General features: G+C 47.9%; 5 protein-coding genes and 1 long non-coding RNA gene across 13 annotated transcripts; 3 read left to right on the top strand and 3 right to left on the bottom strand.

The window, feature by feature from the left end:
* Nucleotides 1–72: 72 nt before the first annotated feature.
* On the bottom strand, nt 73–16,124 carry pald1a (phosphatase domain containing paladin 1a). 2 transcript variants are annotated; one of them, XM_088360489.1, is made up of 21 exons: nt 16,076–16,124; nt 15,705–15,880; nt 12,053–12,238; nt 11,501–11,603; nt 10,561–10,740; nt 10,311–10,475; nt 9,920–10,080; nt 9,775–9,850; nt 9,536–9,690; nt 9,350–9,452; nt 9,174–9,278; nt 8,926–9,021; nt 8,720–8,854; nt 7,816–7,932; nt 7,497–7,676; nt 7,232–7,429; nt 7,026–7,166; nt 6,880–6,951; nt 6,231–6,371; nt 3,001–3,156; nt 73–681 (listed from the first exon to the last, which is right to left on the bottom strand). In XM_088360489.1, the coding sequence occupies exons 3-21, from the start codon at nt 12,223–12,225 to the stop codon at nt 517–519; spliced, it is 2,622 nt and encodes an 873-aa protein (XP_088216615.1). In that variant the 5' UTR covers nt 12,226–12,238; nt 15,705–15,880; nt 16,076–16,124; the 3' UTR covers nt 73–516. The 2 variants fall into 2 exon arrangements, with proteins under 2 accessions (XP_088216615.1, XP_088216616.1); XM_088360490.1 differs by lacking the exons at nt 15,705–15,880; nt 16,076–16,124 and adding an exon at nt 14,271–14,534.
* LOC148382273 (nodal homolog) lies at nt 15,160–18,770 on the top strand. 2 transcript variants are annotated; one of them, XM_088360513.1, is made up of 4 exons: nt 15,160–16,438; nt 16,593–16,827; nt 17,559–18,268; nt 18,415–18,770. In XM_088360513.1, the coding sequence occupies exons 1-4, from the start codon at nt 16,424–16,426 to the stop codon at nt 18,565–18,567; spliced, it is 1,113 nt and encodes a 370-aa protein (XP_088216639.1). In that variant the 5' UTR covers nt 15,160–16,423; the 3' UTR covers nt 18,568–18,770. The 2 variants fall into 2 exon arrangements, with proteins under 2 accessions (XP_088216639.1, XP_088216638.1); XM_088360512.1 differs by having other exon boundaries at nt 16,533–16,827.
* Nucleotides 18,072–20,026, bottom strand: LOC148382272 (uncharacterized). The gene is made up of 3 exons (XR_015854115.1): nt 19,868–20,026; nt 18,873–18,897; nt 18,072–18,584 (listed from the first exon to the last, which is right to left on the bottom strand). It is a non-coding gene; the product is annotated as an uncharacterized LOC148382272 (long non-coding RNA).
* Nucleotides 18,990–21,355, top strand: lrrc20 (leucine rich repeat containing 20). Of its 4 annotated transcripts, none has more exons than XM_088360521.1 (6): nt 18,990–19,165; nt 19,979–20,074; nt 20,313–20,394; nt 20,529–20,678; nt 20,744–20,911; nt 21,074–21,355. In XM_088360521.1, the coding sequence occupies exons 2-6, from the start codon at nt 19,979–19,981 to the stop codon at nt 21,208–21,210; spliced, it is 633 nt and encodes a 210-aa protein (XP_088216647.1). In that variant the 5' UTR covers nt 18,990–19,165; the 3' UTR covers nt 21,211–21,355. The 4 variants fall into 4 exon arrangements, with proteins under 4 accessions (XP_088216647.1, XP_088216648.1, XP_088216646.1 ...); XM_088360520.1 differs by lacking the exon at nt 18,990–19,165 and adding an exon at nt 19,411–19,674; XM_088360522.1 differs by lacking the exon at nt 19,979–20,074 and having other exon boundaries at nt 18,991–19,165.
* LOC148382270 (uncharacterized) lies at nt 20,092–23,329 on the bottom strand. Of its 2 annotated transcripts, none has more exons than XM_088360526.1 (4): nt 23,176–23,329; nt 22,636–22,848; nt 22,441–22,486; nt 20,092–22,030 (listed from the first exon to the last, which is right to left on the bottom strand). In XM_088360526.1, exons 1-4 carry the CDS (start codon nt 23,176–23,178, stop codon nt 21,900–21,902), a joined length of 393 nt encoding a protein of 130 aa, XP_088216652.1. In that variant the 5' UTR covers nt 23,179–23,329; the 3' UTR covers nt 20,092–21,899. The 2 variants fall into 2 exon arrangements, with proteins under 2 accessions (XP_088216652.1, XP_088216653.1); XM_088360527.1 differs by having other exon boundaries at nt 22,935–23,327.
* On the top strand, nt 23,247–27,925 carry LOC148382269 (prolyl 4-hydroxylase subunit alpha-1-like). 2 transcript variants are annotated; one of them, XM_088360507.1, is made up of 15 exons: nt 23,247–23,427; nt 24,337–24,408; nt 24,540–24,636; nt 24,702–24,853; nt 24,944–25,081; nt 25,161–25,406; nt 25,476–25,630; nt 25,701–25,877; nt 25,992–26,062; nt 26,311–26,410; nt 26,501–26,554; nt 26,959–27,024; nt 27,100–27,168; nt 27,347–27,443; nt 27,510–27,925. In XM_088360507.1, the coding sequence occupies exons 2-15, from the start codon at nt 24,339–24,341 to the stop codon at nt 27,575–27,577; spliced, it is 1,560 nt and encodes a 519-aa protein (XP_088216633.1). In that variant the 5' UTR covers nt 23,247–23,427; nt 24,337–24,338; the 3' UTR covers nt 27,578–27,925. The 2 variants fall into 2 exon arrangements, with proteins under 2 accessions (XP_088216633.1, XP_088216632.1); XM_088360506.1 differs by lacking the exon at nt 23,247–23,427 and adding an exon at nt 23,774–24,049.

The following is a 27,925-nucleotide window of genomic DNA, read 5'->3' as shown; positions in this document are numbered from 1 at the left end:
GTCAAACTCTCACGGGAATGAAATGGTCATCTGCTATTTTTTAAATGTGAATAAAGCACTTAAGTCATAACATGCAGAGAACAAAAGTTTTAATTTTATGCGAAAAAATACAGTTTAGTAAATAGGAAATAAGTTGTCATTTTCTAAGACTCAAGTCAAAGTATTCTGAAAAGAAGTCATCATAGGAAAAGAAATAACACAAAGTCGTTCAAGAACAAAGTCCGAACTTGACAAGTCCAAATCTTGTGAGGAAAAACTGACAAGGACTATGGTGAGAAAAGCTCAAAGAGAAAGTAAGTTTGATGAGCAACTAAGTAAGTTCCACCTGCTAAGACTGTAAACAATCAAAACCCTGGCAAAGGTTTGGGCACCAAGTTAGTACACCGCCGGGACGGTGTCAAGTCACGCTACGCCACGTTGCATCTGCCTCCCACACCTTTACCGTTCAAGTCAAGATTTGTCAAATCACACGCCATTCAAAGAGAGACTCGAGTCCACGTGCCGGCGCGCTTCCCCTCACAGGAAATGCCCTCGGAAAGGAAGTTCCGGACGGAGGTTCTGCTGCTGCCAGCGCCAGCGCAGCCGGGCCAGCTGGTCCTGCGAGACGCGGTCCGGCGGGCTCTTGAACTCGCAGAAGCTCAGCCGGTTGAGGACGTCATAGACTCCCGCCCTGGAGGCCACCTGCCGACGAGACCACACGGGGCCTCGATGAATCCAAGGACACAAAAATGTTGGGGCCGTTTATGTGGCCTTGCATCACTGCAATGTAGTACGTAGCTTTATTTTTCTTCTTCTGGAACAGCCCCTTAAGATGAGGAGGCAACACAAGGACAAAAAACCTCTGCCATACTAGTAACCCCAAAGAAATGTATGCTTAGGACTTTGCGGATCCAAAAGGAGCATAACCCCCACAATCAGCGAGGGCTAAGACAAAAGGCCCGTGCCAAACAGAGCAGCGTGTGCAAGATTAAGCGAGAAGATGTACGCGTCATACATCAACATGCAGCCAACTGGTTTCAGACATTGAAACAAATATGCGACGCATGCAGGCACAAACTGTACATCAGAGAGAAGAAAGTCAAAGTACAAACTGGGAAAGAAAAATGTTTGGAGGGTGCTTAGAAGCACATGGTAGCAGGAACAAACACAATATCTTGGATGAGATTAAAAGAAGTCACATGAAAAATGTTGTCCCCCCCAAAAATGGGCATAGAAGCAAGGAAGGGCGATAGATTTTTTTTTTTCTCTTCAAGCACAGAATGGTTTGATGCAAGTTAAAATGGATGAGTGATGGAAAGAATGGGATAGATGCAAGTGAGTGAGGAAAATGATTTCAATCAATCTATTTAAAAAGCGCAGCGTCCAATTTCACCCTTGAAGAAAAGAATCTCTGACAGAGCATACCATAAGATTTCTTAGTAAGAAAAAGTTCATCTTGATAAAACTAATTCTGAATTTTGTTAATATGAATTTGTGAGACGTCTTTCATTAAATAAATTATTATATGATAAACACACTGTGGCATTCTAAACAGATTGTTGGGCGAGTCAATAATAACCATGGGGAAAGTTAGAGGCTCCGTAGAAGAGCCCTGGGGTACACCCACCCATCTCAGACAGAACTTCCCCCAAAATTTGACTTCACAAATGCTAAACCGCCAATGTGCGAGGGTCCATAACTATTGTTAAAATTGCAACAAAAAATTTTGAGTTCACCTTTATGAGCCGCAGGACAGTGCATGGGGCCACAAAATACAATCTTGCCCCCATGTCATGCATGGGGCTTCATATGTCAGAGACTTCATGTGTGTCACCACCATGTGACTGTGAATAATGGGCTCCTGCCTTCAGGGCTGCTATTAAATTAGAGCCAGGCCATGTTGGGGGCCGGACAGTCGCCGGCCATCAAAGAGGGCAGCTTGCGTAACAATGTGTGTGTGTGTGGCGATGAAGACCCCCCGCCGCCACCCCTGACACTTGGGGCTTGTCATGGACGATCCCGCCACGGTCACTGGTGACAGGCTAACGATCATGCCCGCGAGCCATTTAGCCGTGATTGGTTGGGGAAGGCGCCAGGCTCAGCAGCATGTAGGCCACTCCACACGTTGGCCACGCTGATGACAGCTCAGGGTGACAGAAAGTTAAGCGGTGCCTAAGCTTTTATTTTTCTTTTTTCCCCAGGGGCTGGCTGCCAAGCTGGCTGGCTGCCGCTGTGTTGACTATCGGTGAAAATGAAGATCCGCTGAGCTTTAGGTTCATTTTTAAAATGTGCTACAGCGTGGCTTCCCGATGAAGGCGACGTCCGTAAATGTCACGGTAATGTCACCTAGATGAGGTCTCGCGCTCGTCTGTTCTCCCTTCACTCAATGCCATTAGGAAGGATTGTCGAGACGGACCCCTGCGGTGACACCAATGGTGCTGTTGTTTGCAAAGGAAGGAAATGTTTCATGGTATCCTTTCCTTTGTCACGTGTCACTTTTGAACAAAGCGAGGAGAACGGGAAGGCTTTGCTACGCAATCTTCCGTGCGGGTTCCCAACGTGAGCGAGCACATTTTTGAGACGCCGAGCGCGTACTTAATATTCATAACAGGAAGGATATGCCTCCATTGAGCGAGTATATTTTTATGACAGCTGTTTTCTCACTGATTATTCCAGTCCATTTTGGAATTCCGCCCTGCTTTCATTCCGCCCCAACAAGGACAAAAAGACGGCGGAGATTTTCAGCCGCCGAATTTCAAACATTCTTTTGCTGTGGCCCGCGTTTCCCGGGAACTTTCTGGCAGAATCACAACAAAGAGCTCGTATTTGTTGGTCCGCTTTCCCCACTTTGAATAAATAAAGACCCATGCACATTTGCCGTTTGGCATATGCAATATGCGATATTTTCTGCAATTTGACTTAGGTCATTGAGGTTTTTTTATGTTTTTTTATGTCGAGGAAGAGTTTACCCACTGCCCTGCCCCCCCCCCCCCCATGTGAACTAACAACAATGGCAATTACCTGCTCCATCCAGAGCGCAAAGGAGCGCTCCCAGGAGTCCTTCTTCTCCAGGTGCAGGTAAGTGTTGAAGAGGATGAGGTAAATGTAGCGCTCCATATACTGGAGGCTCTTCAGCAGGAGCTGATGGCACTCCTTCTCCGATTTGCCACCTTTGATCTGCGGAAAAACAAAGCCTCGTTTGCAAACATGGTTTTCCCTCGAATGAGACAAATTTGGCATTTTCAAATAGCGCATATGAGAAGCAAGAGCAAATGCCACGGCTGTCCTGAATTAGGATGTGGAGGCGAGGGGGATATCTTTTGTCAACATTGTCAAAAATCTATCTCTGTTCCATTGTTAAGCAAATCAGGGGTGGAGGAATCCAGTCAGACTTGACTTGAATTTGCAGACTGAAGTTTGCAGTTTTCGCAGGGCAGACATTTTTGGTGAACAAGAAACAATCAAACTTGTAGCTAACATTTGACAAAACAGATATCATCTGGCTTCAGGAGCGAGCAGCCGCCGCCTCCATGTTAACGGCTTCTACAGATTGCGCTCATCTGTCTTTTTCCAGTTGCTCAGCCACATCGTCACTGTGAAATCCCCCGCAAGTGGAGGTGGATTTCTTGGAGCTGGCTGGCTGGCTGGAAACCGCATCGTGTAGAAGAGCAGCAAATTAATGCAAGTCTGTACTCTTGCGGTTACGACTCTGTTAAGTCTCGTGCGTCATGACCCCCGGGAGAATGCATAGCTCAAACGCTGCACAAAAAGAAAAAATCCTCATGATGACTTGTGTGTGTGTGTGTGTGTGTATCATGGATGCATTTTCAATGTCTGGACAAAGAGGAAAAGGGTCTGGAGAGTGGACTGCTGCCTGCAAATTCCTCTTTTTCGCCATCGGTATTAAATTCCCGCAGGTACTCGCTGTGTCAGAATTGCAGGCTTGAGGAAGGCCTCAGGCAAAAGCAGCCTCCCCCCACCCCCTTCTTGTACCTGAAGGACAAGGAAGTGCAAGCAAGTGAAAGAGCGCCTCGGGAACAGATTGGAAAATCATCAGTTGGGACCCTCGCGATGCACGCAATTCATTTCGTTTACGTGCAAATTCGGCAGCTAAAAAAATTTTTTGAATAAGTTCCGACGTGCTTCTTGTGTTAATTGGGCAGAAAACAGAAGTGCGCGAGGATGACTGAAAGCTCACCCTGGGGTGCTGCTGAAGGTCAGGCCAAAGGGCAGACTGGGTTGTTTAGGCTGGACGTGTGCGCACACGTCAAGGCGAGCAGAGCATTTTGCAAAGTCGGCAGGAGGGCGAGGACATGAGCTCGATCGCTCACAGTTGGGACGAAAGAACAATGAGACAGCTACTGCAAGACTTTGGACAAGAGTCAGTCCCGGGGTGTTTTTAGTTTGTGGCAAATGTCAAGTTCCTTCGCATTAAAGTCATCCCACAGACAGTGGCACGTAATGTTACAAAGCTAAGAAAACGTGCACGTTCCTGGGAAGCATTCGACTCCGCTTGCAATCCCATCCTCCATCTTTCCGGGAGACGTCTCCCGGATTCCCCTTGGAGAACCCGCTCACAAGGCCTTCTTCCCTTTCCCCAAATATTTTTCCATCCCCCGTCCAAACCGCGGGGGCCCGTCTTTTTGGACACGCTGCGATCTGCCCTCGTTCGTCCTTAATTTGTGCATTTCAGGAGCCAGCCAAGCGGGGGAGAGGCATGAGATGTGTGGCAAGACCCACGTGATGAGAAAATACACATATGCATTCTTTCACGTGCCGTGTAACTCTGGACATTGAAGCCTCCATCGATTGCCTATTAAGCAACTTGTAATTTTTTTCTGTTGAACTTAACTAGTCCCAGAAAGAAAAAAAAAGTGCCTATGCATGTCAGTTTTGTCAGTCGCGTGTGAAAAACGTTTGACTGACATGATGGAAGACAGACAAAAGTGATGCCAGTGTCAAAGTCATCGGTGAAATGGCAATGTCAACGATCACGGGCAACCAACGACCGTGATTGGCCTCCCGAGTGCCACATGTGCCCCATGCAGGGGTTACGGCTGGTTGGCAGTGCAGAGATTTACAGCAAAGCCCCTTGAGTGGGCCCTTCTGAAGCTTTCGGGTCTCAGAGTAAAAATGCATCTTTTCCAACCACTGGCAAAGTGGAGGAGGTGGGCTGGGAGGCGGAGTGCAGTTTCCCTCTCTTCCGGCAACATCTGGCACTGTTTAGCACCTGGCCTGCCTCTGCTTCCAAGCAAAGAGGAAATGGGGGGAGGGGCAGTGCCATCGCATGGCCTCGGACAAATCCGGCCTCATCTCGACTCGGATTTGAACTCTGCTAGCTCATTTGCGTCAGCAGCAAAGTCCAAGATAAATACAGTTGCAGAGATTTATTTGGCTTCAACCTACGTATTTTATAGTCCAATGATTGATTGAACCATCGAAGTCTGAAATTAGACCAGCTCGCCATTAGACCACGCTGGCTTCGATGAATCATTCCATGAATCACTCCATTCCTTCAGCATCTCACCCCCCGCTGTCCCTTTCTTATCGACTCTGAAAATGAAAGTTGCAAGCAGTTGACATTTGCGAGCGCCGCAGAGGATCCTTTTCCACGCAAAATCGCCGAGTGACAGACATTGGGCGAAGACAATAAGGGCCATTGACGGCCTGCCGAGCGGGTCCGGGTGCCTCCGACCTCTGCAGCAACAGCTGATGGTGCGCGGAGGCGCAATGATGACATTGTTCCAAAAAGCATAAAGCAGAGCTTGTCTGCCATAAGCTCATTTTGTTCTCCTTCAGCTTTGTTAGCTTGGAATAAGAAAAACGGTCGGAACCAATCGGGAGTACAAATCTTCGCCGATTGTTAATCAAGACTTGCATTTTGTCAGGGCATTTTCTTTGCAACAAGCAAGAAAGCAACAGATGAGCTATCTGAAAATCCTGTGACGGATATTGAGGAACATTTCATTTCCTCCGCTGCTTCTCTTGGCTCCAATTCATCCAAGTGGCTCCCATTAAATTACATCATGATCAATTTTTCCACGCTCGGCCACTCGTGCCTACATTCCTCTCATTCATGTGAGGTAGGGGGGAAAAAAAGTAGCACAACAGGCTCCCCGGCCCCCTCTCGGGGGCACCAACAGTGAGTGCACTCGCGTTTGAGAAATATTTGAGTTTATTTTGCATGTTGTGACGGATGGACTGTGCATGTCTTCAAGTTCCTTTTGAGGTGTCAAGTGCGGCCCCCCCACCTGTCTGTAGGTGCAGATGATGATCTCTCTCAGGTGGTAGTGCATGGGCGTCATGGTCTCAGACACAGAGTCCAGGGCCATGTCCACCTCCCGCTTCATCCGGTGGCCGTCGGGGAGCAGACGCACCAGCTGCATCACCACCTGTCAAGAAAAAACAATGATAACATCTTACACCAGGGATGGGGAGGGGGGGGGCGTTTTGAAGCACTCAGGAGGACCATTCAAAGGCGAACGTGACTTTGGGGCCATCTTGTGGCATCTCGAGGCAACTGCACAACAATTTTGGGGGGGGTGGTGACAAAATATTGTTGTTCCATGGCAACCCCGGCCACACTTCCAGAAGCTGTATTCAAGATTAATTGCTTTCATCAAGGCACAGCAGAAAGTAAACACTCAGGGAAATGATCTTTTTCCCCAATGTGTTACCGCATCAAGACAGAAATAATCACAGAGACAAAAAAAAAATAAAAAAAATAAAGTGGACTTCTTTTGTGTTTGGACTAAAACTAAGTAAAACTACTTTGGAGAAGTTGACATGAAAAGATGGGGAAAAAAAGGTATATGTATATATATTTAATGTATTTTTACATGTGACTATCCAGACATTTATTATCAGCTGGGGAAAAAAAGTGTGTGTCTGACAACCTACCTGAAATTCCCCTTTGGTGTACTTGGCATCAGGGACACTCACAATTTCGTCTTCGGGAAACTCCGGAAAGCCCTGCGGGCAACAAGAAACGGCCGTCTTGGTCCAATTCATTGTGCGGTCAGGTGAGAGCGAGCGGCATGCCGTACGTTGAAGTGCCACAGAGTGAGCACGGACAGCACCATGGCCGTGGTGGTCCTGCCTTTGCCGTTGGAGCAGTTGAAGACGAAGGCCGAGCGCGAGTCCTCGGCCAGCGAGCTCTTCATGGCGTCCAGAAGCTTGTCAAAATCCTGCACGATCGTTGAGTAACTCGGTTTGTCAAAGGGGTTTTGTGGATCAAAGTGTTAGCAGCTACCTCCTCTTGAGGGGCGGCGCAGTCGGGCAGAGGGACGCGCTTGTAGCTGAGGGCTGGCGTGGCCTTCTTGTGCTGCACCAAGACCTCCTGTGCCGTCAGGACGCTCTTGAACATCTTCATCTGCTTCTCCTGTTCCAGAGTCACCTCTAACCACTTCTGGGCTCGCAAGATCTCGTCCTTCAGGGACGCCTCCAGCTTCTAAGGTCCAGAACAAGTGAGTTGGCATATGCAGCAATGTTATTCCCTGAAAATGTTTCCTCCTGACCTCAATGACGAGCGGGTCTGACGCCGGGACGGCAATGTGCTGATCCAAGCGCGAGGGCTCCCTGGGGGTGAAGATCTGCCCGTTGGCTTCGACAAGCAGCTCCTCCTGCAGGTTGACCCACAGAACGCGGCTGTGCTTGCGCTTTTCGTCCATCAGGTGAGCCAGCACGGCTCCAGCCGCCTGCGCACACACGCACGAAAAAAAAAAGAACTTTTGTTTCGAGCGGGGAATCAACGGGAAAAATACAGGAATCAAGAATAGACAATTTGTTCAAAAGGAAAAAATAAAAAGTAAAGTTGGGGTGGGGTTTGCGCGCCACCTCGGACGTGGGCTGCGCCATTCCGTACACGGGCATCTTGGGCACGCGTCTGAAGTTGAGCGCCTTCATCTCCTTGGCGGTGCTCAGGACGTCGGGTGCTAAATACTCGCCAGCCACCTGCACAACAAACAAAACGTGCAGTTTCATGGTCAACTGGAAAAAAAACCTCCCGTATTTATTCTAATTATCGCCCAGGGTGATAATTAGAGAAGGTTTATGTCCAACATGGGGGGTGGGCGGTTAATAGAAAACACTTTTTGTCCGATCGCCAGGGGGCACTGAAATGGGCGATAATATGTATATTTTCCTTATGTAGTATGCAATACCTGCATCTCACTGGTGTTCTTAACACTAGAACAGCGGCTGTTTTGATCTACCTCTAACAGCGGGGTGCGTCAATTGACGCTCCATCGATGGGACACGTTACCGTCGCACATCACATGTTGCGCACGTCATGTTCTTGCGATTGTCTTGGTCGAGCGCACGCCCCAATAACGTAATTGAGTGAGGATATTGTAGCTGAGTGACGAGTGTAATTCTATCGTAGTTTATGGAGAAAAACAATTTAAAAGGGACATTCAACGTGCTGTAAAATCAGTCATATTTAAACTTGCGCAATGACGTCGGCACCCAGTCGCGGAGGAAAACGTAAGTTTTGGGGGGAATTTTTAGCAGCATGGGCGATAATTAGAGGTATCAATGTTTTTTAATCATGTCATCGCTAACACACACTGGGCGATTATTAAAATATGGGCGATAAGTAGAATAAATACGGTAAATATAAAAAAAATAGACTTTTTAATGTAAAATTATTTTTTCTAAGACATTTCTCACGTTAAATAATTATTTGAAAAATGCTCATTTTGGGGAAATATTCCCCAATAGTCCCTCAGCGGAGGCTCACCAGTACACGGGCTCCTCTGGTGACCAGCTCGGGCGACGCCGATAACTCAGAAAGGTCCAGCCGGGCCAGCAGGCGGTAGAGCCAAGTGTGGCGGCACATCCACTGGCTGAAGTTGGAAACGAAGGCCTGGGGATACTGCAATGGCGACACGCGGCTTTAGCGACCGGCTGGGAGCGAACGAGCGAGCACTCGTTGAAGACACCCACCTGTTCGTGGAGGTATGCGTTAAACACAATCAGGTAAAAGTAGCGCTCCAAGCTCTGCCGGGTTCTGCTGAGGAAGTACTCTTTGGTGCTATTTCCCTGACATGCAACACAGGAAGAACATTTGTCAGGCTTCATTCTCAATTTAAAAAAATCTAATGCAGCTAATTTAATTTTTATTTTGCCTTGGTTGTGAATGTACAATTCACCAAAGAGGAGACTCCCAGGTAGGAACAGAGAAAAGCACCAACCTGGATCTGATAATCATCTCCGAGGCCCTCCAGCTTACTTTTGTTCTCGTATATTGCTTCTTTGATGTTGTGCATTTGCGAACACAGCTCAATGGCCTGGTCCACCTGACGACGCAAACACACAGAGGCGTCACCGTTGCACCATACCTGAATTGAATCCGGTGAGAGGAATTCACCTCCTCGAGAATTTGCTGTCCATTTGGCAGCCTGGCAACCAGAGACTGGATGATGCGGAAAACCGGTCTGGCCTCCGGAAGGGCCTCCGCCGGCTCCACAATTCTATAAGGACACAATTGTAGCATGACAATAAAAAGTTTAAGTTTTCAACAAATACGGACTAATAATGGCTAATGAGCCCTTACGGAGACGGGGGGCGCATGTTGCCCTGGAGGCGGTTGATGGCCAGGGCGCCCAGGATCATGGCTAAGTTGGTGCGGCCGACGCCCACCTGGCAGCTGAAGAGCAGCACGGGCGGCGTGGGTGACGTGTCGCGTTGCAGGGACAAGCAGGGACTCTCCTGGGAAGGCGACAGTTAGATAGACGAAGGGACGACGATAGTTATCGAACCTGACTGATGCTTAACAAGGCTAGTTGGGCTCACCCTGAGGATGTTGACAAAAGCATCAAAGTCTTCTTCCAAAGGCGCTCCTTCGACAGGTAGCGGTAATCTGTAATAGCTGCAAAGAAGACGAGCACAAATGCGGTTAGCGGTTGCCGAGCGACGGCCGAAGAAGAGCGGCGAGCACCTGTAGGCCGGCATGGTGAACACGGGCCGCTTGTAAACCTCCTCCGTCACGTGGATGTCCTCCTCGCATGTGATCGTCATCTTCTGAGGCTCGCCTTTCAGGTACTCAATGTCGTTGTAGACGTAGTAGATGTTTTCGTTCAGCTTGGCAAAGTCGTGCAGCTAACAGAAAGGACGAAAGATAAAAAGAGCACTTTACGACTATACAAAAAAAAAACAACGTTGAGTGACAAGGGGAGGTGACCTTAAATGCTTTGTTTTTTTTAACAAAAATTCAATTTCCAATTTCAATATTTTTCTTTACCTCTGTTTCACTTGTAATTTTGTTTTGTTTAGTTTTTAACACGTGTCATCATGCCAAACAAAAGAAGCCAAGCCCAAGTCCAAGTCACCTCCTTCCTGATGGTAAGCTCCAGCATTTCCACCGGCTCCTCCTTTTCCAGTCCGTGGAGATTCTCATGGAGGTTCTCCTTCCTCCTGGGAGTGTACGGGACAAAGTCGTCGCCCTTGTGCAGGAAGACCACCGGCTCTTCACGCACGCAGACAAAAACAACCTCCTGGCAGGCCGGGGAAACAAAGAACAAGAAACATCAGAGGAGCAGAATTCAAACGCCACCTACATGCTCTAAAAGCACCAAAGACCTCATGTCCTTGCGCTTGGAGCATCTGCAAGACCCGCTTGAATCCGTTCAGGCTGGGCTGACCCATCCCGTAGAGCGGGTACGATCCCTTCACCCGCCGGAAGTTGGGCGCTCCGAAGGAGCCAGTCGTGCTGAGGACGTCCACTTTGCTGTACACGTCCTGCACCATGAAGAACTCACCCTGGCAGAAAAGGGCACAATAAACACACATCCTCCCCGCTCGGCTCTCCAGAGGTGTGCTTGTGAGTGTGAATGGTTCAGAATTGGAAGTTAAGCAGAATAGAAGCTGGATGAAAAGAGTCAAAATAGCATAAAAGCTCCGCTGTTTCTTCGCGTCACTTGATTTCTTTCTGACACTAGAGTTTGGTGGTGCGCTATGAAATTTCCCATCAAAATTGTGCCATGTTGGCAAACAGTTGTCTAGTGTCTGCTGCCATCTAGTGGTTTCTCATTTCAAACTCACATTTCAACGGTCAAATGCGCCATCGTCGTCATTCACATTGGCACTGATGCCCAAGAGATTACAGGGTAGGAAACGCGTTAATTGGTGGCTAGTGCTTGGTTTTGAACGTGCGCAAAAATGCTATTTAGGTCACTGCTTGCATGCTGGGAGGATTTTTTTTTTTTTTTTTCAGAGAGCAGTTTGGACAAACGATTGCATATCTTTTGAGGTTGAAAATAACAAAAGACAATTGCCATCTTTGATGGGTGGATAGAAAGCAAACTGCAAGTGCAAAAAGATGCCATGAAAGATCAAGTATCAAGGTGAGCAAGCAAGCGAGTGAGGGGGCACATCAAAATCCTGAGAAAAGCGACACCACGCCTTCCTGATACAATCCACCCCCATTGCCTCATAAAACGCCGCATGACAATGTGCTTGCGCCACGCTGCATGCCTTTCCATATATGTGTGTGTGTGTGTATGTGGTTCCTGCGTAGTACCTGCACCAGGTAATGCTCGGGCATGGCGTCCGATAGCCGTCCCACTTTGTAGTTGCTCTTGTGGATGTCATCGTGAATCTGAAATTCCTGCTTGCAGTTATACCTGCACATACATACGCGCGCACACACGCACACACGCACGCACACACACACACACACACACGCACGCACGCACGCACGCACACACGCACGCACGCACGCACGCACGCACGCACGCACGCACGCACGCACGCACGCACGCACGCACGCACACACACACACACACACACACACACACACACACACACACACACACACACACACACACACACACACAGACACACACACACACACACACACACACACAAAACATCCATTGGCAATAAAAAGTACAAGAAAAGAGAGGCTTTTAAATGGTTAATGTGTCCCAGTCTGATGAGTATGCATGTTCAGAATCAAGCAAATCATAAAGGGGGAGGGGTGGGGTGGTGTCTAGGCTCCCAAAATCTTTTCGTGGTGATCAAAGGGGATCGACAGCCAATCCACAGAAGACTTATTCGAGGAGGGACTTACGTGATGAGCACGGGTGCGACCTTGTTGGTGATAATGGACTTGGCCTTGTTGTTGTGCACGCCGGCGGTGTGAAAGGGGCTCATGCCGAGCGACGGCCTGCCGTCGGCCATCCCGTTTCTGAGGACACCTTCAAGCGGCGACGGCGGTGGAGCTGCGCTGGCAGTCGTACCCATGCTCCGCCCGTGGCTGCGGGGCACAAAGAAAGCACACTCACAAACAGGAAGTACAACTATTGACACCAAAAAAAAAACAAGAAAATGCCCAAAGCCTGATCCTGTGGACAGGCGTAGTGTTCAGCAAAACAGGATTTACATCAAATTATCGGTTTGGCTTCGATTTAACTCTGGAAACTGCACTTTAGTGTAACCAATTTTATTTTATTTTTTTACATTCTTCAGGCCATAGCGTGCAACCGCAGATTGAAAGCAAAACCGATGGAGTCTATCAACAAGAGGGACATGGGCGGACGTGTCTGTGAGGTCTACTTTTGGACGAAGGCTGGATGTGAAGTCGAGTGCTGGGTGAGCTGCCGCTGCTCTCCTCTGTTGTTTTCCGAGCCAAGTGGACCTTCAAGTTCACAAGAAACCCCTTTTCCCTGAGGTATGGTCTCAATTCCCAGAAATAGTCCCATCCTGAAGGAAATATTTCAGGCCACCAGTTGTCATTCCATAATGGCAAGTCAAGTAATGCCAAATATAGCCAAATCTATTTGAATCCTCACCACATACCAAAAGCATCTCCAGCCTCTAATTTAGAATTAGCCTACCGCAAGTACAAAAAAAGCAAACAAGCCAAAGCCTTTGCAAAGTTCTTCCTCCAGCCCGCGCGGTACGACGGACACCCACCAATGCCCCGTCCATCCGTCCCTTTCACATGTCGTCCTACTAGGGTGAGGGCGCAAAAAAAAAGAGGAAAAGGAAGACAGCACGGTGGAGCAATGCATCTGGTGGCCAGACGGCTGACGCCCAAGTCACGTTGTTGTACGAGACCTTGCTCCCAGCAGCCATCATTTCATTTAAATACATAAACACAGACACTGGCTATTTTGAAAGAACATGAAGAATACGCCCCACCCACCCCAAGAAAAATCAGCTATGCGGCGAGCCGTACTCTGGATGCCTGCCCCTTTTGAATGCAAAGCGCGCTATATAGCCATAGGTGGAAGAAAACCATGGCGACCAACCCGACGCTCCTGCCATTGCGGGCCCATTCAGTGGCGGCCCATTGAAATTCCACCGGCGTCCCGACCTCGGCGTGCCATCGTCTTGGGGACAAAAGCGGTGTGAGGCAGGAAGGAGCCTGCAGCTGCAGGATGCATCTGGCTGTCGCCGGCCCGAGAAAGGATGCCCTGCTTCTACGGACAAAAATGTGGAACAATTTGGAACGTCTCCCAAATTTTTTGCCATGTGAAACGAGCGCATTTCAAATTGCCGAAGGCATGACACCATTCGAGAGGAGGCGCACCTTGAGAGGAAGCTTTGCAACATCCAAGGTTGCGCACACGTGTCAGCGCAGGACATTGCCACTTCCTGCGCTCCAAAATGGATGCGGCAGGGAAATGAGCTCAGACTTCCTCTGTACCGTAGAGAATGCATTGTTCCCAAGTTCTGGGCATCAAGACGCTATTTTGCAAACAAATTCGATTGCTTGGCAGAAAGAGGAAAAAGTGTGCTAGTACTATAAACATGAGCAATCCTGCGGTCGCGCTTCCGCCCAGTGACAAGCGACTAAAAAAAAGATTTTGCAGTTCTACATTTTAAACGGTCGTCTGTAATTTCTTTCAGTGGAAGACTGAGTTGCAGTCATTCCAGGTTTTTGGCCCCCTCGACCGACTGCAACATTCTGCGCGCAACTGCCACCGCATGCGGTCGGCGAGGTTTAAGCCGTACGTTGGCTTGTCTCGACTCGAGCGAGTTGGCGCAGGTTGGCCACATCGGACCCAAGATGGAATGTGGCTTGGGGCAAGTTACAGCCCAGGCTGGTCAGCAAGGGCAGATCGACAGTCGGCTCTGTAAATATTGGGACACAAAGACGATTCTCGTACAACATTTCAACGTCAGAGACAAAGACGAAAAAATGAATTGTTTCCACGCTGTTTTGAAATAACTACTACCAACCCATTTGACCCAAAACTTGACCCGCCGCTGCATTACACCGTCAGGAACTTCTATGAGTCAGATCTTCAGCTTGAGTGGGGCCTGTGTAGGGGATGAAGTACCTGACGCTCAGCTCCTGAGTCCACCGTTGGAGAAACGATGACAACAACACCTCAGTTGCCGTCCCCAGAAAATGTCGGTCTCAGTCGCACATCCTGGCTGGCGTCCCTTCGATGCGCGCAAATCAATCAGTATGCGTCCGCTCACGGCACGCCAGGCAGGTCAGGATGCGGTCCCGCATCCCGTCAACGGCTATTTTTTTTTTTTCTGTTCTGCCATGCAGGCGGTGCAACGCGGCGAGGAGCAAGCATGCGCCGCAGTGTAAAAAGAGGATGCAAGGGCGGTCCCGGACGCGCGGCTTACTCATCGCCTCCTTCGCTGTCGTCCAATGGCGACAAGCACAGCCTTCTGGCAACACGCTGCCTCCCACACGCACTATTTAACAAGACTCTCCAGACACCATTGAAGCAGTGGCTCACAAATTTGTCTTGGTTACATAGGGAGGAACTGAGGAGAACCCTGAGCACTTTTTTTGCCATCCCTGAATGAAACCATCAGACAGCAGGCAAACGAGACAGGGTCTGACGCCCGCATGCGGAGGACATCACGTAAGCCAAAGTGGCTACGAGGGTCTAATCAGTCCATTCATTAACGCTTAACACGTGCCGAGCGGCAAGCAAACAGCACTCGCAGCTGAGCAAATAAATCGGCTTTAAGCCGCTGCCCCAAACTGGCTGGGATTCGTTGATCATGCCAGGAGGGGCCCGTTTCAGCTGCAGATGTTTGGAAACACAATACTTGAAGTTCTCTTTGTCCATTTTCAAACAGCTGTGCCACCAAAGACGAGGGCGTGGGAACGCTTGTTTGCATACCCAGAGCACAACAAGCACAGTATGTGCCCTCTCGTGGCAGGGCACTTAATTCTTCTGCCTCGTCCTCGCTATCATGGGAATATGGACGTTGGACAAATTAAACAATATTGCTCGATGTGAGGCGACAGCAAATTCCTACTAAGATTTTTGCTAAATTTGCACGGAAGTTCAACTGGAGTATTTTGGAACTATTCTAGACAAAAGACAATTATTCAAAACACAGAAGAGGCGCTGGGGTTGACAGTGGGGGGCGTGGCAATATGGTTTTAATAATTTTTTCTATCATTATCCTTGATCATTATTGAATTTGGTTTGGTTTATGTATTTATATACTGATTTATTATATATTTTATGCTCTTCATTTTTCCCAATGCTGGTGAGTTGGGTTGGGGTGCCCCAAAACACATGGGTGTCCTCCCTTATCCGCACTTTAGTGTCAAGAAAACGCTGTGGGTTGTTTCTTTTGAACGGTTCTTAACAACTTGAGTTAACTGGGAGAGGCTAAAGTTAGCATCTTCGTGGCGAGACACGAAAACGACGGAGGACGAGGAGAGAAATGAGCCGCAGCCCACGAAACCAAGCGCTTACCCCCATCAAAAAACTTTGAACAAGACGCGAACTCACCATTGCAGCTCGCGAAGCGACAAAAAGGGTCCAAAAGCGAGCCGTTCGGGGGTCGAGGGGAACCGGGATCAGGATGGAGCCGGTGGCTGCCTTTTCTCTCGTCACGCTGCCGCCCCCCTTCTTTCTCGGGGAGTTGGACAAGAGCTTCCACAAGGGATAATGGCGTCGAACTGCGCCTGTGCAAAATACGCCAGGGGAGAAAAGTCTGATTAATGACAACTTCAAGCAAAATATTAACTTTATTACATTATAACTCATGCTTGTAATGCTGAAAGAAGAAGAAAAGCGGTTATTTAAATGTTCGGCACATATTGAAATAGTGGGAAAAGAACCTCAACGAAACGTGAACTGCAATTTTTCAAGAAAAGTACCTGTAATCATTTGTTTTGTCCACTGGAGGGCGCACGAACAACAACTTAACTGTGAAATTGGAAACAAAAAAAAATGAATCAACAAATTCTCAGTAGCTATGATGACATTTGTGATTGTTTGTAAAATTATTTGCAAAAATATATTATAAGTTATTTATTTGTATATAACTGCATGCAATTGATCACAATTAATTAATAATACAGTGGAATGGGAATCGGTGGTTGCTTGTAAACACGCACCCCGGCCCGCCCAGGCGCCTTCATTAGCAGCTGAATGGCTGCTGAGCTGTCAGGTAGCACGTCTTGAGGACGCATGTCAACTTCCTTTTCTCAGCTACATTTGGGAACATGAAAGGAGGGAAGGTAAGAGGGGGAGGAGGAGGTGCAGAGGGGGGTGTCTGGGGGCTATATAAGACACCCCTGGAGATGTGGGCCAAAATTGTTATTGCTCTCGGAGGCCGACATGCGCTCATTGCGAGCCTCCCCGCTGTTGCCGGTCCTCCTCCTCCTCCTCCAGCAGCACCAGCCGACCCGGGCAGTCCACCTGCAGCACGGCCGCCACGCAGCTGGGATGGGCGTCGTACGGGAGCGCGGAGGAGCCGCCACCGCCGGAGGAAGCGGAACATCGGGAGCGCATCACCTGCCCACCTACATGGTGCACCTCTACCGCAACTTCAAGGCCAACGCGACGGATGCAGCGGAACAAGATGCGGAGAAGCGCGCGGACATAGTGAGGAGTTTGATGGCGAAAGGTACTACTTTTGCAGAAATTTTGGCTGACATTCCTGCAAAGGGCAGGGCGTTGCGTGAGGGTGTGGATGGGGTGTGGGAGGGGATGCCAGACGAGCGGAGCGGCTGCAATCCACATCCCACTCTGGGTGAGGATCAGCCTAATTCTCAAAGCAAACCTCGCGCACTCCCTCTCTCGCTTTTTTTTTTTTTTTTTTTTTTCTGCACCATGTTGATTGCGCATCTCGCCAGACGCGCCCCCTCCTGCTCAAATCTCTACTCCACAACTTGCCTTAGTTCTTTTTTTTTCTCCCTTTTCACACTTGCCCTGATTGGATTAGCAGAGGGGATTTGATACCTCGGCCTCAGCACCCATTTCGCTGTTAGGTGTCAAGCGCTTGTACCTATTTGTTTGGCTGAGGAGGAAATGCAAAAGGCCATCCCGCCCGCCGTCATGGGAAACGGCTGGGTTTGCCTTGCACGCTTAGCCAATTTGGGGGCTGTTTGCTTTGAGTGGATTAAGTTGATCATGTGATGCTCAATGCTCAAATCTTGAAGACGCTCTTTCAACGTAATGTCAACCATATCTTGAATAATAATATTACCCCCACTCCAAATTTGCATCCCTTGTGGCTCCAAGCCACACGCGCCAAATTCAATTGCCAAATTCCTCCACTTTAAAAAAGTAAGGAACTCGCGCTGGTGGCATATGACCTGCAGTCGACTATCCGTTTTGTGTCTGGCTTCCCACCAGGGTTGGCGTACAGACACGGACAGTGGGCGGTCACATTTGACCTCCGCGACCTGCTGCCCGACAAGCAGATCCAGGCAGCCGAGCTGAGAATCCGGCTCCCCCCGGGCACCCCTGACACGCAGGTGGCCGTGTACCACCAGCATGGCCCCGCGTGCCACCTGGCCGCAGGCGTCTGCCGACGAGAGCCGCAGCGGGTGGGGCTGTTGGGCCCGTCCTCCCTGCTCTCCTCCTCCGGCGGCTGGAGGGTCTTCAACATGACGTGGCCTCTGCTTGCCTGGCTGCGGCATAAATCCCCGGTTGGGGTTCGGCGCCACAAACGGGCGAGAAGCGAGGCAGACGCGGCGCCCCCTGAGCTCGCCCACCGAGCCTTGTTGGTGATCTTCTCACACACAGGCTCCGATGGAAACCCCAAAGCCAAAGCCAGCTTGCTTCACACGGCCCGGCGCTCCAAATTTTTGAGTCCGGCCGAGGTTGGGCGGCCAAAGAGGCGCAGGAGCAAGCGGGGTCACGGCAAGCGGACGAGTGGCGCCCCTGGACGGGGGCCCGACAATGGCCTGTGCCGCAGAGTGGATCTGCACGTGGATTTTAATGACATCGGCTGGGGGTCCTGGATCATCTTCCCCAAAAGGTACAACGCTTACCGCTGTGAGGGTTCCTGCCCGGGACCCTTGGGCGCCCACCTCAACCCGACCAATCACGCCTACATGCAGGTCAGTGAGAAACATGGTAATGCACGGGAACAAAGTCAATTGGGGTGACCAATTTGGCGCGGTCTTTAGCATAGCATGGCTGTATCCATCCATTTAACTGATGGCTGCCTGGCTCGTGCCCTCACCCTCTCTCTCTCCCCTCGCAGAGCTTACTCAAACATTACCACCCCAGCCGAGTAGTCCCGCCGTGCTGCGCCCCCACCAAGATGAGCCCACTGAGCATGCTCTATTACGAGAACGGCGCGATGCTCCTCCGGCATCATGAGGACATGATGGTGGATGAGTGCGGATGCCAGTGAGCGCCAAGGAAACAGACCTTAAAAAAAAACACTTAAAAGCGAAAAAGGGGGCCCTCTTCTTCTTTCACCATGCACTGTATGATATGTAAATTCATGTATATTTATTGTGAAGAATTAAAAATGCCCATATTTATGTTTATTTTGAGATGCTGTCCAATGGTAAAACTTCATTTTCCTACTCTTAGGAGTCCTTAGTATGTTTGTAGGAAAATAATACTCAGCATCTGGTTCCTTCCAGGTGAGTGATAACTGCTAGTTGAACCGAAATCAACTAAAATGTGTTGTGTGTGTTATTGAAAGCTTACCGTCATTTTTCGTCTCACTCTGCCTCTGTAAAATGACACAAAAGGCTTTGTTTACTTTGAGAACGACGACCACATCACAATCAAAAGCTCACAACACAAAGGAGAGAAAAAGGTCGACTTTTCGTCGACAATGAGTTGTGCAGCATCAAAACAAAAACATTGGACAGAGGGAAATCTAGCAAATGCTGTGGGCCTATGCAATACATTTCACTGACTGACCAAATATGTACCATGCGGTCAGAGCGACAGCAAGTAGGCTTAAGTAACTTAGAAAAGTGGACCAGCACCAACAGGTAAGACAAATTTTATTGAAACTGCAACAGGAAGACTCATATTGCATATGAAATAATTTTGCACATCTGGCTGCCATTATAATGCGCAGTTTTGACGCTCGAGATTAAAACTGAGCCGAAACTTTAAATTTAGTATATATTATTGTCTTCACATGTTTTTTTTATCGTTAAAAGGCCTCGGTGGGTTAAAAAAAACATTCTTTCATATTTGATGTTGAATTTGAGCGTACGCTTGGCTGCAATTAGCTTACGCAGTTTTGACGCTCACGAGAAGCCGCTTTTCACATGTAGCTGATTTTTTTTTTTAATAGTTGCCCAGCTTTTAAATTAAACATATATCAGAATAGTAAACTTTGATACGTTATTAGTCAAATTTTCTTGCGATCTGGTCACCACTCACTTTATTTGTGTTCTCAAATTTGCTAAAAATAGCACACACCAAACTTGTCAGGTGAGCTATCATTAGCTACCGGCCGGCTAACTTCCGGCACGGAACAAAAATAGTAACGGTAAGTTCATCTTTCCTCCACTTTAAACTACAAATAAACGTGAAATAACTCATATGCTGCCACTATATAGTTCAACTTGGTGTTAATGAGCGTCTATAATGCGACTGTCACGAAGTAATTCGAGTTCCACTGGAATGTGTGGTGTTTGCCACACGAGATCATGTGTCATTCATACATGAGAATGGGATCTTACCATGACTAAAATGCCCCTGCATTGTTTTGTGTTTGTTAAACTCTTTCTTTTCGTTAAGCGACTATGCATGTTTAGTGGTTACATATTTAGTCATTGTATTTATGACGACAGATGGTTCGGCACACAACCAAGTCCAACAGTGTGAGCGCCCGCTATCGACGATCAGGAAAATGCAATTCCGCTTTAGGAGTACTCACTTCCGGGATGGTAAAAAAAGGACAAAATAAGTTAAGATAGTGTTTATTGCTGGCTTTCTTGGAAAATACATTTTATCATATTAAAAATTACTACATGGTCAAAATTGTCATTTGTATTTTCAGAAAACATGTTCATCCATCTAGTGAAATTCAAAAAATGAATTTTACCTGAGATAAAAATTAAATGAAAATGACCCCTAAGTTATATTTCTGTGATGTATAATTAAATGGAACATGACCTGCCATAGGCGCATCACAAAATGGCAGAGGCGGTGGTTAATGTAGCCCGGAGGATTAACGCGACCGTCGAGGAGGGACGAGATCACCTTGGTATGATTTTATTTTTTTAAATTGTATTTGTTTTGGATGTCGTTTGTTTATATGTGAACCTGCAGGTAGCAGTGGGGGATGCCATTTCTTTCTTCCAGGAATCACCATTTCAAGTCTTTTTGCTCTCTTCGCAGACCTGTCCAACAGCAAGCTCATCTCATTCCCAGACGGCGTTTTCAAGGTTCTCAGCAGCGTGTCGGAGAACATCCGAGTCATTACCCTGGCCGATAATGAAATGAAGGCCATTAGCAGCAAATTCTTTTCCACCTTCACTCAACTGAGAGGTGCCTAATTCACAGTCAAATGTTGCAAGGAAGCAGTTCCCTTGATTGACACACACATTTTTCAGAGCTGGACCTGCACGGAAACGTTCTCAGCAAACTGCCCGACTCAGTGGAGGAAATGCGGCACTTGACCAGCATCAACTTGGCCAACAACAATTTCTCGGCGTTCCCCGAGAAGCTCACGCAAATCGCCACGCTGCAGAGGATCAACCTCGAGGGGAACAACATCTCTGGTATTGACACTTACATACAAACAAGCGCACAACGTCCACTATCATCATGCTAACATGGGCTAACAAATAGCATCAATGGTGTGGCTTTATGCAACTTTGATATAACTAACAATACTCACAGACATACTATATTCTTTAGCCTCTTCTTGTTTGAACCCACAGAAATCCCTATATTGAAGTTGTCGGCCATGCCGGCACTGGAGTGGCTCAACCTGCAGTCCAACCCTCTGGATGCAAACACTCAAGCTGCTCTCAGGTCTCCGCACAAGTTTGACATTTTAACGCAAAGGGAGTCGTGAACGACTTCGTCACATATTTGCTGCATGGCGTGCGCCTTGAAGGAAAAAAAAAAACTCCCTTCGATCCTTTAGTTTGCTTGGAAATGAGAAGCCTCTGTACTTGAAGATTGAACCCAGTGCCAATATAAAACCACATTGACCTCCATTTGACATGTTGGGTTTTTCTCTGAATAAAGAAACAGACCCCCGATAAAAAAACGACAACAAGAAAACAAATATTTTTAATCGCTTATTTATTACTTTTGGTTTTAAAAAATTTTTTTTCCCCCCAATTTACCAATATTTTGTAATTAGTCACCTTTTGAACCTCTGGTGGTGTTTCATAGAAATGCCCAATCAAGATTTGTGTCACTTCATTGTTTTCTTTTGATCATATTGGAGCAATACAGTTGCATTTTTATTAATTGTATATTGACTTCTTTCCTAATGAGTAAAGTACATTCTTATTCACGAATGACATGACACCAAAGAGGCGAAAAGCAGGCCTGGCTAAGCATGCCACATTGTCATTCAAAGAATACAAAGACCTATTCAAGTTAAGACCAAAATAAATAGTACGCTAGAATAGAGGCGATTCGGAATATCGAAGACAAAAAGAAATTGCTTGTCACCTCATGGAAATCCTCTTGACTATCATCGCTCTCCCTGAATGGTGTCGAAGGCTGCGACCCGGCTCTCCGTTTGGGCTACTACCAGATGTAGCCTCCGTCATCGGCCTCCTCTTCCTCTTCTCCTTGTTCCTCTTCTTTCAGCTCCTTTTCGTCTTGGTCCTCCCAGCCCACACCACTCCCGAAATGGCCCGAGTATCCCAAAGCTTCATCTAGGGAGAACAAAGAAACAGACACAACGAACATTTTTGGGAGTACCAAATACTTTTTGACCGGTGCATGTAAATGCTTGAGAGCATGTTTTTGGGTTTCACCAAAAACAGCAGTTTCTGACCAAAAAGTGAGGAAAATCCGCCTTTTGTGAAATGAACTGCCACGTGACTTTTATTTTATTAAAAAAAAAAAAAAAATGTTACAATTGTTTTCCATTTAAAAATTAGCGGACCACTTGCAATACCGCTATAGACTACGAGAGGGCAGCAGACCACCGATTGACAATCCCTGGTGTAGATGGTGACCCGAGAGGTGACAATACCTGATACGCATTTTCTAAAAACTTTGAACTGGAAGTCATCAAAAAAAAAATCCAAGCGATATAAAGTCCAATTAAAGCAAGTCTTACTTTCATTCAAGGTCAGGCTGTCCTCTGCATTTCGAACGTAATCATCCTGGAAAGAAAATAATATATATGGTGAACATGGAAATGACGCGCACAGAGTCGAAATCCCGTCCTCTCCACAGTGCACCAAACACCACCATCACCACCAACAACAAAATGCATCGTGCGCTTGTTCCCACGGCCACGGGGAACACTCACGTCTCGAAAGCGGCTCCAGGGTTCCGTCTTGTGGCTGCCATAGCGCCAGCGCTCGACCTCCATCAAATCGTCAGCTCGCTGCTCGGCGCCTCTGGCGTCCAGCTGCAGACAGATGGAGGCCAGCAGCAGACTCAGCGAGAAGGCGGCGGGGTAGGAGCTGCCAGCCGCCACCATGATGCGACCAGGAGATGCGAGTGCTGCAAATGCTGCCGCCTGATGAGAAAGCAGAGGGGGGGGGGGGGGGGGGGAGGTGGTACTTCTCACTTGCTTTCTTTACTGAGGAGGGAAAGGAGGGGGACCTGAGCAGTAGAATCTTCTGCAGCGGCCAATTTGTTCTTCAAAACTCGTTCTTTTCACTTCACATGAATAATGCTAGTGTTTGGAGTCTAAAAGATGAGCAATGCATCTATGACGCAGAACCTTTCAAGACTGTCAAAAGCACAAAGTCGGAACGGTAGCAAGCGGCTTTCGAATCAGTCAAAAATGTTTCTGCCACATCCAATATGGCGCCTAGGCAGGTTAGGGATTCAGCTACCATACCATTACGTGCACATCTATGGCGTGTTTGCTGGGATAGATAACTCCAAGTCCAAGAGAGAAAAAAAAAGAAACTCCAGTCCAAGTCGTTAATGGCCATCGTCAATGGCAAGAAAAGAGATGCGAGACGAGGCGACAAGTGCATGGTGGATGCTGGGAACTGACTCCCAGAAGCGCCTTGAACTCGGACACTGTGAATTTGACAAAGTGCATCTGCAACACATGGCTGGACCTTAACTGATTTTGGCGCTTCAGGTGCGTCCAGCACCTTGACAATATTTGTACATTTTGTCAGCGAGCCAATTTGTCAAACTTTGTCACCAGTCCGACCAACTTTTTTTTTTTTTCAGACTGTTGAGAGGCTGCAATCTAATATTCTTTGTGGGTGTTGCTTTAATCTTCTTACAACATGAGATGAACTTGACGGTGAAAGGAACTTTTAGGACCCTTACTTTATTTATTTATTTATGTATGTATGTATGTATGTATGTATTTATTTATTTATTTATTTATTTGCGTCATATAGTAAATTTGTGGAGGTGCGGTGGACATCAAGACCATACTATGTCTCCCGTTTGGGGGCGGCGTTTATTCGTATAAGGTCTTTATTACGAAACATTTTCTTTGTCTTTATTTACTTGTTGGCACTCACAGATAAAAGCTTTGCTTCTTAGTTTTGCCACAGAGGCATTGATTTTAATTTCAAGCCAAGCTGAGCTCGCTTTCTCTCGCTCTTTTTGATTTTTCACTGACAACATTGACAATTGTGAACAATTAACAACAGACTTGAAAGGCAAGATTCTTATTTGACTCACAAGTTGTTGAACTGGAATGACTTCTCAAGAGAAAGCATGTCGACATGGTGTTCGTTCCACCGGTAAGGGTATGGTTCTGTTTTTGCGTGCTCTTTCGGGGAAAAAAATATGTCTGAATGAAATCTTTTCTTCAGGGGTGAACGTAAAAATGCGGTAACTGCGGGTGCGGCTGTTTTCAGATCAACCGAAAAAAAAGTTCAGATGTTCCATGGACAATATTTGATAATACACAATGTTTAGAATATCATATCAATATCATCTGTGGTCTATTCTGGCACCTTTGTGTACGTGTGAGGTATAAAGGCAACGCCAACCTAATCATTATAATAAAATTCTATCTTGCGTTTAGACATGGCGCTCTTTTGCCTGTTGCTGGTTATCATCTGCTTCTCCTCGGCTGACGAGTTCTTCTCTTCCATAGGTGAGTCTTGTCCTGATATAAAGCAGCGTAGATAGATTGAGGCGCACGTGCTGGACAGACACTGTCGATGTTACGGAATCTTTTTTTGGCGCGGTCCTTTTTCTCTTTATCCGACATAACCAAACTACTAGGTCAAATGACGGAGCTGCTGCACACGGAGAAGGACCTGTTGACCTCGCTGGAGGACTACATCCAAGCCGAGGAGACCAAATTGGAGACGGTCAAAAGGTCAGACGTCGGTGGCTATGTTTGGGACGCTGAGTATAAAATACTGACGATGGCGGGGTCCGCAGTTGGGCCCAGAGGCTGGCCAACCTGTCGGCGTTGGCCATCCGGGACCCTGAAGTCTTCCTGGGCCACCCCATCAACGCCTTCCAACTTCTCAAGAGGATGAACCGCGAGTGGAGCAACCTGGAGAGCCTGGTGCGCAGCAACGTGTCGGACGGTGGGTGAAAAGACACAAACGTCGCCAAATCTTAGCGGCAGGTGGACGGGCAAGTTTTGACGCCAGCTTCACGCGTCTCTGGTGCCTCAGGTTTCATGTCGGAAATGGACGCCAAACGACAGTACTTTCCCGGCGAGGATGATCAGACAGGTCTGGCCGAGGCCTTCCTGAGACTGCAGGACACGTACCAGCTGGACACCGACACCCTGGCCAAAGGCCAGCTGCCAGGTCAGGACCCCCACGGAGCGAGCACCTTTGCTATGAAGAGTCTTTGCAAGTAAGCGCCCCTTCCCTTTTCTTTCATCAGGAACCTCCGTGCTCCCGAGCGTCCTGACGGTGGACGACTGCTATGACCTGGGCATGGCGGCATACAAGGACTCCGACTTCTACCACACGGTGCTGTGGCTGTCGCAAGCCCTCAAGCAGATGGAGGAGGGCGAAATGGCCGCAAACGTGGAGGTCGTCACCCTCCTGGACTACCAGAGCTTTGCTTTCTTCAAGCAAGGAGATCTGGAGCATGCCTTGGAGTCCACCAAGAAGCTGCTGGAGCTCGGTGAGTCGGAACTACACCGAAGCGCTGCGAACTTGATTTGATCCCATTTGCCCCTTTATTTACTCTAAGATCCGGAAAACCAGCGAGCCAATCAGAATCTCAGGTACTTTGAGCACCACCTGGAGAAACAGAAGACGGGCGAGGAGACGGCCGAGGTGCCCAAGGGTCGAGGTGCCCACGACGCCAAGTACGAGCGACTGTGTCGCGGCGACAGCATCGAGATGGTGAGAAGACACCGCAAAGCGGCCTTGCCGGAAGCACGCTCTGCACTCGCTCGGCTCTTCTTTCCGACAGACGCCACGCAGACGGAGCCGCCTCTTCTGCCGTTACTATGACAACCAGCGCCATCCCAACCTGGTGATCGCACCCGTCAAAGAGGAAGACCTGTGGGACAAGCCCCGCATCGTCCGCTATTACGACATTGTGACGGACGAGGATATGGCCGTCTACAAAAAGCTGGCCAGACCCAGAGTTAGTCTGCCGAAATGCGAGAATGCCATTTGAGTCTGCTCTTTGCGTAACTTCCCGTGCCTCCACCCATCTCTCTGTCTCCGACTCAACCGTGCGATGGCACCGCCGAGCTAGTTGTTACGCTCCAAAGTCAGCAACCACAAAGAAAATCAGAGTTACGCCGTTCGAACGAGGATCTCCCAAAAGTAAGGACGTGGCATTTTGGGCATAGAGGGACATTTTTTTACTTTGTGGTGATGAAGCTATTTTGCAAAAATATCTAAGACTAAATATGTCATACATGCAAAAAAGTTGGGGTTGTTCATGAGACCAAGCAAAACTCTTTGTCCAATTAATGTAGCCTGTGTGCGTGCGTGCAAGGGTGTGCACACTTGTGCAACCTGCACATAACCGTTATTTTTACCTCGCATCGGGATCACTTATTGCTCCTCAGTGCCTGGCTGGACGACAGTGAGCACGAGAGTGTGGCAAAGATGGTCCGGAAAATGAGGGATATCACAGGCCTGGACTCGACCACGGCTGAGGCCATGCAGGTGACGACTTCCTTCCGGCCGACCTCTCGCCTAAAAAGCAGCAGCAGAAAAAAAAAAAATCAACACAAGTTTATGTGTTTACTTGCACAGGTGGCCAACTACGGCGTGGGAGGACAGTATGAACCTCATCACGACTTTCAAGGGGTAAATTCATAATGTGTTCTCTGTCCAAGATGAGGCCTTGTCGGCTCATTTTCATACCACTTTTAATTAGGAACGAGAAAGACAACACACGTTGCCTTTCAATTTCTGCTGCTACAAGTCAATAATTGAGCCCAAGCACTCGTTAAAGCCATGACACGCTTGTCACAATAAGGTAAAAAAAAAAGGCATCCTGGCACTTGAGTTCACAGAGCCTTCAGGTATATTGCGCCCTCTCGTGGGCAAAACAAGACATCTTTAGAAGCAAGAGAACAATTCTATGGCTCATACGGAATTGGCATCTTCACAAAGACGCATCACGAAAGTTTGCATTTGTCCATTGAAAGGGTGACAAATGATTTTTTTTTTTCATTTAACATTCAATTTCTGCTTTTTTTTCCCCACAGGACGAGATTGAAGAACCTTATAGTCATTTGGGCACTGGAAACCGAATCGCCACCTGGCTAGTTTATGTCAGTTAAAAAAAAAAAAAAAAACACTGGATAGATTTGACCAAGGTTCTTGATGTTTTCCCCTTTGTGCTGCAGATAAGCGACGTGCCGGCAGGGGGCGCTACTGTCTTCCCCCAATTGGGCGCTGTCGCTTGGCCCATCAAGGTTTGTTTTTCTTTTTGCAAACACGTCACGCACCCCAGACAACGAGATTCATTTGGATCGGCTCGTGCGACGTCCAAAAAATATTCCAACTGGAAAATCACATCTTAAGGAGTGACTGGTGCACATCTGCAAGCCAATATATATTGCCAAGATTTTAATGGCACGATTATGATTGCAGGGCTCTGCTGTGTTCTGGTACAACCTTCTGCTCAACGGGAAGGGAAACTACCAGACCCTCCACGCTGCCTGTCCTGTCCTGGTGGGGAGCAAGTGGGGTGAGTCCCGGCAAGATGGGCCGGCCATTTGGAATCAGTCATGTCACTGTGGTTTGCCTTCCCCAGTGGCCAACAAGTGGCTGCACGAACGAGGTCAGGAGTTCAGGAGGCGCTGCGGCCTGCAAAATTCTTGAACACAACACGGGGCCCAACTGCACTTTGGCACTTGACTCCATGCTATGCTATGGTGTCCGGTTACCACGACGACCATTGTCTTTGGCAAAAAGAGAACAAGCACTGAACCTAAATAATAATTGGAATACTTTGAGATGGGTTTCCTGTTGGCTGCTTGAAGAATTAAACAGGTTTCGTTCCACTCAAGAGTGCCTTTGGCTTGTTGGGGAGAGATTGCGTAAATAAGTTATCTAATCTGTTATACGTGTTTTACCAGTTATTTGGTTAAGTGGTTGTGACTTTATTTCTTGCAAAAATAATTATTCATTTAAAGTTGTGAATCTGAATTAAATTTTAACTAATGAGCA

This window comes from Syngnathus floridae, chromosome 18 (genome assembly GCF_059516105.1).
Source record: "Syngnathus floridae isolate MCC-2025c chromosome 18, RoL_Sflo_1.0, whole genome shotgun sequence".
NCBI lineage: Eukaryota > Metazoa > Chordata > Actinopteri > Syngnathiformes > Syngnathidae > Syngnathus > Syngnathus floridae.
This window is presented reverse-complemented; position numbering and strand designations above follow the sequence as displayed.

Bases quoted from the DNA above. Each gene is read 5' to 3' on its own strand.
- pald1a (XM_088360489.1), bottom strand. From the start codon at position 12,225: ATGGGTACGACTGCCAGCGCAGCTCCACCGCCGTCGCCGCTTGAAGGT. The intron at 6,952-7,025 runs GTACGGCATGCC...TGTTGCCCGCAG, and splicing joins TCACTCTGTGGCACTTCAAC to GGCTTTCCGGAGTTTCCCGA. The intron at 6,372-6,879 runs GTAGGTTGTCAG...TTTTCTTGACAG, and splicing joins ACACCAAAGGGGAATTTCAG to GTGGTGATGCAGCTGGTGCG.
- LOC148382273 (XM_088360512.1), top strand. The intron at 16,828-17,558 runs GTACTACTTTTG...GCTTCCCACCAG, and splicing joins GAGGAGTTTGATGGCGAAAG to GGTTGGCGTACAGACACGGA. The intron at 18,269-18,414 runs GTCAGTGAGAAA...CTCCCCTCGCAG, and splicing joins CCAATCACGCCTACATGCAG to AGCTTACTCAAACATTACCA.
- lrrc20 (XM_088360521.1), top strand. From the start codon at position 19,979: ATGGTTCGGCACACAACCAAGTCCAACAGTGTGAGCGCCCGCTATCGA. The intron at 20,395-20,528 runs GTATGATTTTAT...CTCTCTTCGCAG, and splicing joins GGAGGGACGAGATCACCTTG to ACCTGTCCAACAGCAAGCTC. The intron at 20,679-20,743 runs GTGCCTAATTCA...CACATTTTTCAG, and splicing joins CACCTTCACTCAACTGAGAG to AGCTGGACCTGCACGGAAAC.
- LOC148382270 (XM_088360526.1), bottom strand. The intron at 22,487-22,635 runs GTGAGTGTTCCC...TTTTCTTTCCAG, and splicing joins CCTGGAGCCGCTTTCGAGAC to GATGATTACGTTCGAAATGC. The intron at 22,031-22,440 runs GTAAGACTTGCT...TGTTCTCCCTAG, and splicing joins CAGCCTGACCTTGAATGAAA to ATGAAGCTTTGGGATACTCG.
- LOC148382269 (XM_088360506.1), top strand. From the start codon at position 24,004: ATGACTTCTCAAGAGAAAGCATGTCGACATGGTGTTCGTTCCACCG. The intron at 24,409-24,539 runs GTGAGTCTTGTC...CCAAACTACTAG, and splicing joins CGAGTTCTTCTCTTCCATAG to GTCAAATGACGGAGCTGCTG. The intron at 25,878-25,991 runs GTTAGTCTGCCG...CCGCCGAGCTAG, and splicing joins AAAAGCTGGCCAGACCCAGA to TTGTTACGCTCCAAAGTCAG.